Source organism: Sorex fumeus, unplaced genomic scaffold, assembly GCF_029834395.1.
Source record: "Sorex fumeus unplaced genomic scaffold, SorFum_2.1 ptg000094l, whole genome shotgun sequence".
Lineage (NCBI taxonomy): Eukaryota > Metazoa > Chordata > Mammalia > Eulipotyphla > Soricidae > Sorex > Sorex fumeus.
In genome coordinates, this window is record NW_026606151.1 from 22698058 (window position 1) to 22712799 (window position 14742).

The window sequence follows — 14742 nt, forward strand, 5'->3', positions numbered from 1 at the left end:
ATATGGCGTGGTTAATTTTGTTGTGGAACCATCCAGCAGGAGACTCCCATGTACAACATTTAGATTCAGCCTTCTGAAATTGTGAGTTACCATGGATAATCTTGATCAACATGATGAACTCAGACAGTCTCAGGCGGTCCTTAATCATCAGGGAGATGCAATCAAATCAATAACAAGACATCATCTCAAAGGAAAAGAAAAAAGAATGACAAACTTTGATTTGATGGATATTAGCTAGAAAAAAGCAGTTCCTTACAACAACAGTGTTCTTAAAATGGTAGTCATTCTACAAAATGTGTACTCCCACACATCATCACTTTGTACCCCTTAAACTTATACACTGTCATATGTCCATTGTTTCATAATAAATTTGGGGAATAACAAAAAAAATGAAGAGAAAGAAAAACAGAGAGAGAGACAGAGAGACAATAACAGACAGAGACAGAGAGATAGAGAAAACACAACAGATCTAGACTAAGAGCAACAGAGAGGGAGACAGAGTAGAAACAATGCCAGACCAGGGCAAGAGCAGCGAGTGGACAAGCTGATGGCTGCCAGAATGTGCCAGGAGTTGCCTATCTGAGACAAGCCCAGACAAATAATAGGGAGCAGAAAGGCTGCTGTTCCCGTTATCTGAGATCACAGCTGCCCCAAAGCCTGACATGTGCCACCCATCTGAGATAACAGGGACATCCCTGAGACAGCTGGAGAGAAAGGGGCAACCGCCATGTTCTACCGTCCTCAGATCAGGTCAGTCTTTCCTCACCCCAGAAAAGTCCTATTACAGTTACATCTTATTGGCTTATTACAGAGTTTGGTACATGACTGTACTCTTAACCTATTATACTTCTTATGGCACTTGAACTGTCCCTTTACTATTCAGGGTAGCTACAGCTTCTCCTGGGTCCATTCAAATCCAAATTCCTCACTAGGACCCCCATTATAGTATAAGCAAATAAGAGTAACTGAGGCTTATGTTAAGTAAATATGCGGATTGCCGGAGTAAATATTATTTAGAGTCAGTTAACACCCAAGTTACAAAAGTATAGGTTTCACTGCCTTCCTGCATACAAAATGGACATTGCTCTAAAGTAAACTATGCAAAGGGCATAAAGAAAAGAGAAAAGCAAATTTTAATTACATTTACAAACCCAGAAGATTTGGCCTACAGGTTGCAGATTCTGCTTTGGGGATGTACTCTAATTTATTTGTTACCTTCTTCAATATATTTGAACTGCTCGAAGTACTTTATATTGCTATAGGAGTTTTAGATTCAGTTCTTTCAGTTTCTGAAATGTACCTGCTAAGATTTTGATTAGAATTACATTGAATGAACACATTAAGCATAAGAGAATTGTGTTCTTCCTTACATTGTGTCTTCCAATTTGTTACTTGTATCTTTTCTTGCATATTAGGTATATTTAAAATTTTCTCATCAATGAATGTATTTTTTAGTGTAGAGTCTTTATACAATTTATATATTTCTTTGAAAGTGTTTGAAGCTGTAGAAAGTGGACTTGAAAATGATCTGTTCTGATACCAGTATTTCAAAATGCAATAAATGATCAATTATTGACTGTATGTTCATCGATTATACGTTATAATGGACTGTATGTTAGTAGCCATGCTGGGACCACTCTCCACACACATGGATGAGCCTCATGCATAAAAGAACTGGGGGAGGAACCCAGGTGTGTGGGACCCGGGGCTGAGATCTCCAACCCTGCACGGTTTGGGACTGGACCTGCTAGTAGCTAGACAGTTACACACACCAACTGCCGTGTAACCCCAACAACGGCCAGTATCCAGAGATTATCACACCAAGCTCCAAGGAGTGTGCGGCCGCATTTGCGGCAGCGCAACTTTTTATTTACATTCTTTGAATTTTTCAGGGTACCTTAAATATCCCACCCACACAGCAGAGCCTGGCAAGCTATCCATGGTCTATTTCATATGACATATCCAGTAAAAAAAATGGATCTCATTCCCCTGACCCTGAATACGGCAGAATCGAGAAGGATGTGGAAGGAGAGGCTGATAAAATCCCAATGCAGAAATAGGTTGCCAAAACGAAGAAAGACAAAAATGATTGTCTGTACTTTTAATGCTCGTACGCTGGCATCTGATGCATCCATTGAGGACCTGATGGTACAAGCGCGAAAGATCAAGTACGACATCATTGGTCTGACCGAAATGAGAAGACGTCAATCACATCACGCCGTTTTCGACACTGGAGAAGAACTGTTCCTTGGAACATGTGACAAAAGAAGCATCAGTGGTGTCAGTATCCTTGTCAACACAAACTTAGCCATGAGCATTGATTCATTCGAATGCCTAACAACCCGAATAGGACGATTACACTTGAATAGAAGTGGCTCACTGCTGGCAGTTTCTATCTTTGTTGTCTATGCACCAACATCCAATTATGGTGAAAGAGAAATTGAGAAGTTCTACATGGAGCTGGAGAAGTTCTATAAAGATCACACCTTCTACAAGATCACTGTCGGTGATTTTATTGCCAAGATAGGACCAAGAAGATCAGCCGATGAATTCCCCATTGGGACCCATGGCCTAGAATGGAAAGAACAGGGTGACAGACTGACTAAGTTCATCATGTCAACCAGGAACTTCCATGGTAACTCACAGTTCCAAAAGGCTGAATCTAAACGTTGGACATGGGATTCTCCCGGTGGACAGATCCACAATGAAATAGACCACATCATATTCAATCGGCGGTTTTGCCTAACCAATGTTGCTGTTGTCCCAAAATTCCAAACGAGATCGGACCACCGTTTCCTTCGTGCAAAATTCTACCTCACAGAATGAGGAGAAAAGAATACAAAGTTTAAGAAGAGGACTCCCAGAATGACCACCAACTGGGGAGCTCTTTGGCTCTGTTGCGGCACATGGAAGATGCCGTCATTGACAACATTGATGAGGAATACAATCGAATGATTCAGCACCTCCGTGATTGTGCGAGGAATGCCAAGAGAGAGATAACCACAAAAAACCGTCTTTCTTCGAACACTCTTGAACTTATTCGCCAACGTGGCTTGGCACATGCCTCAGGTAACCACAAGCGAACATCCAAGCTGACAAAACAATGCAGAGAAGCCATCAAGGATGACCTCAAAGACAGGAGAGCAGTGATGCTGGTATATGTGGCAGAAGCCGGGAAAAGCAGTCGTAATGCCCGCCTGTCCTTCAGCAACTAAAGGACCAAGATGACTGCCCTCCAACATCCTGATGGATCTATCACATCTTCCAGAAGGGCAATGGAGAAGATTATTCATGACTTCTACTCAGATCTCTTTAATAGCCACTTCCACTTGCCCACATACCACATTTCGCATGATGGATATGTCATTCCCAATGTTTGCCCTTCTGAAATCCAACATGCCATCTTGTCGGTAAAGATACAAAGAGCACCTGGCCCAGACAAGATCAGACCTGAACACCTGAAGAACTTACCATCAGTACTCATCAATTCACTGGCTTGGCTCTTCACACGCTACCTGTCTGAATGCAATCCTGAATAGGATTAGCAGAACACTAGATGAAGGACAACCATGTGAACAAGCCAGATTCCGAAAAGGATTTAGTACCATCAACCATATCCACATGATTACTAAGCTCATTGAGGTTTCTTGGGAGTCAAGATGCCGCTCTGTCTAACGTTCACTGATATAAAGAAGGCCTTAGATTCTGTTGAGGCAGAAGAATCATAGAAGCCCTAGCCAATCAGGGCATTCAAGCCCAATACATAAAGATCCTCCGGGAGCTCTATTGCGGATTCACTACCAGGATCTCACCATTCTACAAAGAAGTAATCATCCATGTCAAGAGAGGGGTTTGGCAGGGTGATACCATTTCACCAAAACTCTTCAGTGCCACCCTCGAGAGCATCATGCGACAACTGGAATGGGAAAGAATGGGAGTGAAGAATGGGGTTGGCAACTGCACTACCTCCACTTTCTGATGACATCGTTCTAATAACACCAAACATCAGCCAAGCGGCACAAATGTTGACCGACTTCGACCGTGAGTGTCGAAAGGTCGGACTACAGCTGAATCTTACGAAGACAATGTTTATGAGAAACAGTCTCGTTCCTGACCCTCCATTCGCTCTCAAAGGCGCCACGATCTCCAAATGCAACAGTTATATATACCTAGGTCGAGAAATCAACATGATGAATGGTCTGGAACCTCAGGTGCACAGGAGGAAGAGAGCGGCTTGGAATGCCTTCAGGAGCATCGAAGATATAACTAAGAGGACAAAGAACCTCCAGCTATAAGCACATCTCTTTGATTCCACTGTTCTTCCTGCATTAACATATGCCTCAGAGACCTGGGCCCTACGAAAACAGGATGAGAACGCTATTTTGGTCTCTCAAAGAGGAATCAAAAGAGCTATGCTTGGAATATCACGATTCACTGAAATGAGAGCTAGAATCCGGAGTTCTGATCTCTGTCAACACTCAAGATTCAGGGACGCTGTCTCATTTGCCAAGGCATCAATAATCAGATGGGATGGACACGTAATGAGGTTTACAGACAACCGCTGGACTAGAGCCATTACTGACTGGATTCCACAGGACGTCAAAAGATCACATGGTCGCCCACCTACAAGATGGTCAGACTTCTTCGTCAAGACCCGGAATGCTCGGTTTGAGGCTCTGCATGTTCCTAGAACAAACAGATGCCATTGGGCTATGCAGCACGCAACAGGGATGAATGGAGACGTTACTGGCACCCGCTCGAGTAAATCAATGAATAACGTGGGATCAGTGATCAAGTGATGTTAAAGGATTTGTTCAGTTCTCTTATGATAGAAACTTCACAGGTTGCTCTGATTTTCTATGTAAACACTATTATCTGTGATGAAAGGTTTTTAATTTTCCCATCTCAGGATTTAAAACTACGGTTTATCTTTTATGTTTACTTGGAACACTATGTTGAGTAGGACTTAAGTTGTAAATTTTAATTGCAATTCTTATATCATTAAATTATGATCACTGAACTATAATGATCATAGTCACAGTCACAGTCACAGTCCTCCCATTGTTCATCGATTTAGTCAAGCGGGCCCAGTAACATCTCCATTGTGAGACTTGTGGTTACTGTGTTTGGCATATCAAATGCGTCACGGGAAGCTTGCCAGGCTTTGCCGTGTGGGTGAGAAACTCTTGGTAACTTGCCAGACTCTCTGAGAGAGCAAAGGAATCAAACTCGGGTCGACCATGTTGGCTGCATGCAAGGCAAATGCCCTACTTGCTCTGCTATCACTCCTAAACATCTTTATATATGTATATGTAAACAGGATAATGCTAAATACTTCAAAGGGCCTTTAATTTAGTAATTTAATTTAATTCACAGTAATTTAATTTAATTTGTTAAACTAATTTGATTCACAGTAACATACCTCAATGAGAGGAAGAAAGCATTTTCACACTTTATATATGAGTTATATATATAAATAAAGTTACTATCCTAGATTTTTAAAGCACTAAAATATCAACAGTAAGAAATTCAATAAGCTATAAAAATACGGGAGGGATAGACGTGTAGACACTTACCTGAAGAAGAGAGTGAAAACATTTTCAGTGTCACTATTATCAGGGAAATACAAATCAAAACAACAGTAAGATATCACCTCACAGCAGTGAAAACAACACATATGGAAAAAGACTGGAAACAATGAGTATTGGCAGAGATGTGGGATATTCACTGTTGCTGGAATTTACGTCTGAATTTTCTCTATCGAAGTCATCATTGGGCTGGAGCGATAGCACAGCGGTAGGGCATTTGCCTTGCATGCAGCCAACATGGCCGGCCCACGTTCAATTCCTCTGCCCCTCTCGGAGTGCCCGCCAAGCTACCGAGAGTATCTCCCCCGCACGGCAAAGTCTGGTAAGCTAAAGCCTAGCAAGCTACACGCGGCGTATTCGATATGCCAAACACAGTAACAACAAGTCTCATGATGGAGAAGTTATTGGGCCCACTCGAGCAAATCGATGAACAACGGGAGGACCGTGACCGTGACCATGAAGTCATCCTTAAAAATCTCCAAGTAAGTAGGAACAGAACTCCCACTGGATCCAGCAATTCTACTTCTTGGCATCTGACCTTCAACCAAAAAAACATCTATCTTAAAAGGTATGTGCAACCTAAGTCCAGTGGAACACCTGGTACAATAATCACGATGTGAAGGCAACTGAAATATTCAAACAGAGATGAATAAAATAATAAGTTGTGATATATATATATATATCACATAGGGTATATATATATACCCGTAAACCCAATGGGGTTGTAACAAAGATAGAACAATGCATTTCCCTATATTTTAGAGGGAATTGGAGGGTATGTTAAGTGAAGTCAGTGATAGCACTGTAGCATTTTCATCACGTTGTTCACCAATTTGCTTGAGCAGGCACCAGTAACGTCTCTATTGTGAGACTCCCTGTTACTGTTTTAGGTATATGGAATATGCCATTGGGGAGCTTGCCAGGCTCTGCTGTGCGGGCAGGATAGTTTTGGTAGCTTACCGGCTCTCCAAGAGGGACGAAGGAATTGAACCCGGGTCGGCCGGATGTAAGGCAAACACCCTTCCAGGTGTGCTATCGATCCAGCCCAAAGTTAGTGGTAGAAATAACAAATATTGAATAGACAATAAGAAACAATGAAAAACATTTGGCAAAGCATCCAACCACCCCACTGTTCCTCACAAAAAGCACACAAAAAATAAGGCATAGAAGGAATGCTGTTCATTATAACAGAGGTCATGCAGGTAATTTGTGTTTTAGACTTCACCCAAAAATAAGCACTCATTCAGTTTTGAAACTTTTTTAAAATTTATTTCTTTATTGAATCACTGTGGGAAAAGTTACAGAGCTTTCAGGTTTAGGTCTCAGTCATGTAAATATCAAACACATTTCCCTTTACCAATACTTATTTTTAACCGCGAACCCCAATAGAACCCCACCTCCCACCCCTCCCAATTCCTGTGAGGCAGATGACTTCTAGTTAATACTCTATCTACTTTGACTAGATACTTTGTTTCGATAGAAGATGCACAATTATTGTTTAGAGTTTACGACCCCCCCCCCCAATCAGACATGCTAAAACAGCATTGTGAAATGATTTGCATTCTACAGCTGGGTTTAAGAATAAAATGATGTCGCGCGGTTTGGATTTCTGATATTTTACTTATTAACCCTGGAAGAATTTCTATTAAAAGTTAGATAGTTAAGAGATTGGTTTCTGTGCTCTGGAGTCGTGGCCGTGCCGGATAGCCGCTCGTGGGGGGCAGCTGGTGACCTCGGTAGGGCGTGAGGGATGGCCCACAACGCCCCCCTTCCCATGAGGTCCCTGCCGTTCACACCCCCGGCTCAAACCTGCTGTCCACAAGGCTCCCGTGCGGCCTCCATCTTTCTTTCCCCAGTTTTGAAACTTTTTAAGGGGAGCAAATGCATTTTTACTTTTGGGGCCATACCTGGCAGTGCTCAGGGCTTACTCCTGGCTCTGCACCCAAGATTCATTTCTGGTGAGCTCAGGGGCTATCTGGAGTCCTGGGGGTTGAACCTGGGGTCAGCTGCATGCAAGGCAGGTGCCTTACCAAGCAAATGTGTTTCTTTGTTAAAAAGTTTTATAAATTTAATAAACTGTGTTTTACAAAGTTATTGATAGTCAGTTTGAGGAAGATAGTGTTTTAACACCAATCCCAGCAGCAGTGTCGAATTCCCTCTCTCAGTATTACTGTAGAAATCCAAGGAACACTGTTTCCTGTAGGCTTGTTTAACCCGGGACAGTGCACATATCTTAGGGCATTCAGGACAGTGTGATTTCCCACAATAGCCACTTAAATTGATGAAATCAATTGTTGGCTCTCCCTGAATTATAAATAGAGATTAGTGTTTTTCAATAAATTATTCCATGGACATACACACCAAAAATAAAAACTCACCTTGCTTATTATGGTCATTAAATCAGCTCCAACATATAATTTCAAGTATTGACCCAAGGGAATTTATTAAGACTTCAAAATGTCCAGAGGTCAGGAGGTTTGCTTCGAATAAATTCCTGCTGTAACCTCTCGGGGCCATTGAGGTTTGAAATAGACTAATTTCTTTCTCTCAGAAGAAGTTAGTTTTCTGAGGTTGGTTCATTACAGAGATCAAACCTTCACTAAGTGCGAATTACACCCACTGATGCCTGTCCTTATGTTGAGGGAAGAGGCTCCTGTCTGTCATCTGGTGAGTCAAAGGTTTCAGAAAGATAGAGTGGGTTAAACAGTGGAATGCCTCTAAGGTAGAACTTCTGACTGGATAAGATAAAATATCATTGTCCTTGACTTGAGAAATGAAAGGAAACGCATGAGCTAAGAAACATTCAGAAAAACTAGGTATATGGAAGAGAAGACTGTAGACAACCTATTTTGGAATGATCGGGGCTGCGGAGTGGGGAATTTCTTTCTTTATATAGACAAATAAAGAAATAATTCAGGGTGAATGTGTGCATCAATGGACAGAATTATTTATTGCTCTATCTTTATATTCATGAATGCTGTAAAATTTAATTACATAACTTATTAAATTCTTTCCATATTAGAGATTGCAGGCATATTGTTCAAATAAACAAATATAAAAGCTGATAAAGCTTGGGCAACCACATTTTCTTCCCCACTACTAACCACATTTTTTCCCAAAAGGAATTCTAGATAAACTTTGTCAGAGTATGATGAATGATCACATTTTATTTAATATCAATCCACTTCAGATTTCTGACTTTTTCTACCTTGGGAAGAGGTGAGATGAATTCTGACAGAAAGAAATTTAAGAAAAGTCCTACAATGAACATATGACTGGTCAAAATATTAAAAAATGGAGAGCAAATTAGCACAAATAATAGTAAATTTCATTAGCGTATCGAGAGACATTGGTTATATTTAAAAATCATCCACCTCCACCTAAAAGACTGTTTGCAAACCTTCTGTGTTTGCCAGTCATTTGTCAGAAAAAAATCAAATGAAAACTCAGCACCCCTATTCAGAAAACAAACCATGCCTAGAAATTTAAAAGTGACTAAAGAGAACTTGCACCCAACATCAATCAAAACTACTAGAGCCCTCTTGGTTTATTATTTCCCTCCCAACCCCTGCCCTCCAGAGGATGGTATTGTCCACTGTGCAAAAACAAGGATTCAAGTGAACTCTAAGTATTGGGATCATATTGAAAGTAGGTAGCTAGAGGCATTTTGAAATTTCATCCAAGAAGAAAATGACCATAGGATGGCAGCTAAGGGAGCTGACTGTTTGTATCCAAACCATCACTGTATTGTTCTAGCCCCAATACATTTCTTTTTTAGCACTTAAATGTAAAACCTTGAATTACAATCTTTAAAAATTAAATGAAATTTTGTCAATTTGTCCAATTAATATAATTTAATCAGCTAAATTTGAGATTTAATGTTGATTTTTACCTTCTCTTAACTCAAATATTGCAAATACACATCTTTATTCATAAACTCAATTTTTCCCAAGAGTATGTTTATTTTCTGTAGTCAACTGTATTAGAAGCCCTGTATTTAGAAAAATTATTTAATATATATGTTTTCTTCGATTTCAGGAATACAGAGGTATGCAATGAATGGAAGATGTATATGTAAATTGTGATTTTGGACTGAATAGATGTTACCATTCCAAATTGGGCCTATCTAAAGGCAATGAGTTTCTGTCCATTATATTTTATCATCCTCTTCATATTAATGATCAAGAATACGATTTTAGGATTAATGAACAAAATTTCCATGTATATAAATTGTTTTTTTGTTTCTATCTAGAAAATTAAGCCAATGCTCTCAAATATACCGAGATGGAAGAAGCTTCTGGAGGCTACAAAATTTGACCTGGTAAGTTGAAGAAGCCTGAGGAGAATGCCTAAATGAGTAAATGTGTCATTATGTTCTCAAGAAGAACTGTCTACAAAGTCTTTTTTTACCAGTACGTGTATACCTATATAAAACTAAATGCTTTAGTTCAATTTAGTTTAAATCTTATTTTATGACTTCTGTGGAACACACACACAAACAAACACACAAGAAATTGATCAATTCACCAATTGATCTCCAGAAATATAAAATTTGATCTGTGCTGTGTTTTTGAGTTCTGAGAGATGGTGTCCTTATTCAATTCAGACTTGAATGCTTTCCCAGTATAATTATTTGAAGGGCTGGAGCAGCAGGTAGGGTGTTTGCCTTGCATCAGATTTGATTCCTCCCTCCCTCCCGGAGAACTCGGCAAGCTTCCAAAGTATCCCACCAGCACGGCAGAGTCTCACAAGCTCCCAGTGGTGTATTTGATACGCCAAAATCAGTAACAACAAGTCTCACAATGGAGACGTTACTGGTGCCTGCTCGAGCAAGTGCTACAATCATAACAGATGCAAGGAAACTACATTACTTCATCTTAAATCAGTACAGTCTAATCCTTGGAATTTTTCTAGTGATGAAAAACTTACAGCAAGATCAGCGTTTTCTGGGTGTGTCTGATTTACGGTGAAAGTCTATTAATCAGCATAAACATAATCGTATATTCTCTAGAGAAAACTAATTGCACACTATGTTCTTTTTTACCTCCTAATTTTTTAGTGTCCATTTCTATTCTATCAATTCATGCATTTGATATCCTAGATAAAATATCCTTGGCGAAGTATAACTTCATTTTCAAGTGTCTAAAAACTTCTATTAATTTAATTTCAGAATTTGTCCGTTTCACTACTGTATTAACTATAAAAGAATTGAGAGAGAAGGAGAGAGAGAGAGGGAGAGAGAGAGAGAGACGGTAGGGTGATGGAAGGGAATCTCGGGACACTAGGAAATTTACACTTGTGGAGGGATGGATATTAGAACACTATGACTGAAATCTAATCGTGAACATCTAAGGGTCTCTCTCACACTGATTCAATAAAAAAGTAAATCACTGTGAGATCAATTTTTCTCTCTTTTCTTTCGTGAGTGCATAGAATTGAACCCATTGCCTCACTCATAGGTTAGTACCTCAGTACTCTGGCACTGTGAAATATCCAGGGCCTTAAACAGTAAAGTCTGGCAAGCTACCTGTGATGTATTCAATATGCCAAAAAGAGTAATAAGTCTCACAATTTGTAATGAGATGCTACTGGTGCCCGCTTGAGCAAATTGATGAACAATGGGAGGACAGTCCTACAGTGCTACGAATTATTTACTAATTACATCAGAGTGTTATTTATATGTAAACTAACACATTTTATTGTATAGACTAATTTTCTTCTGTTAAATATTCTGATCTTTTTTAAAATATAGGCAAAAATTGACGTAATATTATATATTTTGGAAAACTTTCCTGATAAAATAATGTTTGTCGAATGGGATAAGTATATTATGTACAAAAGATTTAATATGTTACATACAAAACTACTTAAAAATTTCATAATTCTATTATTTGTATTTTAATAAAAATGATTATAAATGCTACTATTTATGTAATGAGTAGTAATAGCACAAGTAATTTTATTTTTCAAAAAAGATTTCAAAGCTTTCCTTTAGATATTTTAATTAAGAAATATATAAATATATTAATTGATAGAATTTGGGTTAATTGATGATTAGCACTGTAGCACTGTCCTCCCGTTGTTCATCGATTTGCTCGAGTGGGCACTGTTGTTACTTTTTTTGGCATATTGAATACGTCACGGGGAGCTTGTTGGGCTTTGCCTTGTGGACAAGATACTCTCAGTAGCTTGCCGGGCTCTCTGAGAGGAGCAGAGGAATCAAATCCTGGTCGGTCATGTCAGCTGCGTGCAAGGCAAACACCTTACCCACTGTGCTTACACTCCAGCCCAACTGATGATTATGGTAATATAATTGTTACTTTTACATAAATACTTGTCGGCACTATCTCAAACTTAACATTTTTGTATTTATGAAGAATAGATTTATACTTAGATATTAATTTATTGGTTTGTTTACCATTGTTTTGCAACTCTAGAGAGTTGACCTCTGATTTCCAACCAACATCATATAAAGTTATTGAAGATTATGGCTAATTTCACAACAAGCGGGTTTCTCCTCATAGGATTTTCTACCAAGCCTGAGCTAAAAATCGTCTATGCTTCTTTGTTCCTCATTTTGTACTTGTTGGCTTTAACTGGCAACATGCTCATCATCACCACAACTTCCCTGGATGACAGTCTCCAGTCCCCCATGTATTTCTTCCTGAAGCATCTCTCTTTGCTGGATCTCTGCTATGTTTCTGTGACGGTACCGAGATTCGTTTACAACTCTTTCATGCATAGTGAAACTATTTCCCTCTTGGAATGCATCATGCAGGTCTTTGCTTTCACTCTCTGTTGTTCTGCTGAGGTGTTCATGCTCACGGTGATGTCCTATGACCGCTACGTGGCCATCTGCCTTCCCCTGCACTATGACGTCATCATGGACGTCAGAACCTGCGTCCGTGGAGTCACCGGCGTCTGGGTCAGTGGGACCATCTGTGGAGCCATGCATACGACAGCTACTTTCTCCATCCACTTCTGTGGCCCCCGCGTCATTCACCAGTTCTTCTGTGATATCCCCCAGATTATGAAACTGTCCTGCTCTAATGACTATATCTATGAGCTCAGTGTCTCTGTTTTCCTGGCTTTGGTGGCATTTCTTTCTTTTACCTTTATTGGATTCTCCTACACGCACATATTTTCTTCTGTACTGCAGATGCCATCTGTAGAGGGCAGAGCCAAGGCCTTTTCCACTTGCCTCCCCCACCTCGCTGTTGTCTTATTATTTCTTTCTACAGCTGCATCTGAGTATTTTAAATCTCATTCAGACTCCCCAACCGTGTCAGATATTTTACTCACTATTATGTATACAATAGTTCCACCAACATTCAATCCAATGATCTACAGCCTGAGAAATAAAGCCATTAAGTCAGCTGTAAGAAGGATTTTAAGATAAAGAAAGCTTCTCTGTGTTGATGACATTTATGTATTCTTTGTTGAGAGAGAATTTCAATTTCTATGAGCAATCTTGACATAATCTATCAGTAAATTTCAGAAATTAAAAGTAAATATAGTGGCTGGAGCAATAGCAAAGTGGGTAGGGCATTTGCCTTGCAAGCAGCCATCCTGGGTTCGATTCCCAGCACCCAATATGGTCCCCCGAGCATCGCCAGCAGTAATTCCTGAGTGCATGAGCCAGTAGTAATGCCTATGCATCGCTGGGTATGACCCAAAAAGCAAAAAAATAAAAAAAATACCCCACACTGATTCTAGTGGACATTTGAAGGCGAATATTGTGTTTATATATTATTGGGTAATAAACTATCAAAAATACCTAAATTAAACTCGTAAATGCAACACATTAAGAGTTCTTCATTAAATTTTGGAGTACTATAAATGAGATTTTGTTAATTTAAAATCAGTCAGGTTAATGACTCTTGATTTGTATGTCAAGGTTACATGAAAATGTGCATATGAGATTTGTTTTATTTTCAGTAAATTCTCTTCTACTCTCAGATATTATATGATGTTTACAAACTGATAAAAACCCCTGACAATCAGCATTAATCGGTTCTTTTAGTTCCATTAATGTTTTTCAACGTTTTGGGGCTTCCATTCACATTCCAAAATGCCACCCTCGCACTGTCTCATGATATCCCTTTCCAATTTCAGATGTAGTGGATCACTTTGCTACTCATGAGGAAGGGATGTTTTAAGTACTAATTAGTGAGATTCTCAGAGATACTAGCTTTAAATTCGAAAAATGAGCGAAAGAAGAAAAATATATATATATAAATAAAAATTTTCATTTAAAGATTCATTTGCTAAAAATGGAAGAGATCACTCAGAAAGAAGAAAAAGGTAATTAAAAATGGGAGACTTCATACATGTATTTATCAGCATATAAAATTAGGAAAGAGAATGAGTATACTGAAAGTTAGTTTTCAAATTAGAAGTAAATTTTTTGAAGAGAATGAATGAAAGTGTTAAAATCATGGAAAAGAAACTATCACAAATGATATAAAGGAAATATGTAATATTTACCTTCCATATAGTTTTCAAAATATCTATCCTATCCATGCTCTAAGGACAGCATCAACACCAATATATAAGAAAAAACTATTAGCAATTCTCCCCTAGTCAATTGATCACTTGATCCCCGTTATTCATCGATTTACTCGAGCGGGAGCCAGTAACGTCTCCATTCATCCCTGTTGCATGCTAGCGTAGCCCAATGGCATCTGTTCGTTCTAGGAACATGCAGAGCCTCAAACCGATCATTCAGGGTCTTGATGAAGAAGTCTAACCATCTTGTAGTTGGGCGTCCACACGATCTTTTGATGTCCTTGGAATCCAGTCAGTAATGGCTCTAGTCCAGCGGTTGTCTGTAAATCTCATTACGTGTCCAACCCATTTGATTTTTGATGCCTGGGAAAATGAGACATCATCCCTGATTCTTGAGCGTTGACGGAGATCAGAATTCTGGATTCAATCTCTCATTTGAGTGAATCGTGATATTCCAAGCATAGCTCTTTAGATTCCTCTTGGAAAGACCCAAATAGCGTTCTCATCCTGTTTTCGCAGGGCCTAGGTCTCTGAGGCATATGTTAATGCAGGAAGAACAGTGGAATTGAAGAGGTGTGCTTGTACCTGGAGGTTCTTTGTCCTCTTAGTTATTTCTTCAATGCTCATGAAGGCATTCCAAGCCACT

General features: G+C 39.4%; 1 protein-coding gene across 1 annotated transcript; it reads left to right on the forward strand.

Annotated features, from left to right (window-relative positions):
- Window positions 1–12075: 12075 nt before the first annotated feature.
- LOC130040201 (olfactory receptor 14J1-like) lies at window positions 12076–12987 on the forward strand. The gene has a single exon (XM_056132211.1). It carries the CDS (start codon window positions 12076–12078, stop codon window positions 12985–12987), a length of 912 nt encoding a protein of 303 aa, XP_055988186.1.
- Window positions 12988–14742: the final 1755 nt, after the last annotated feature.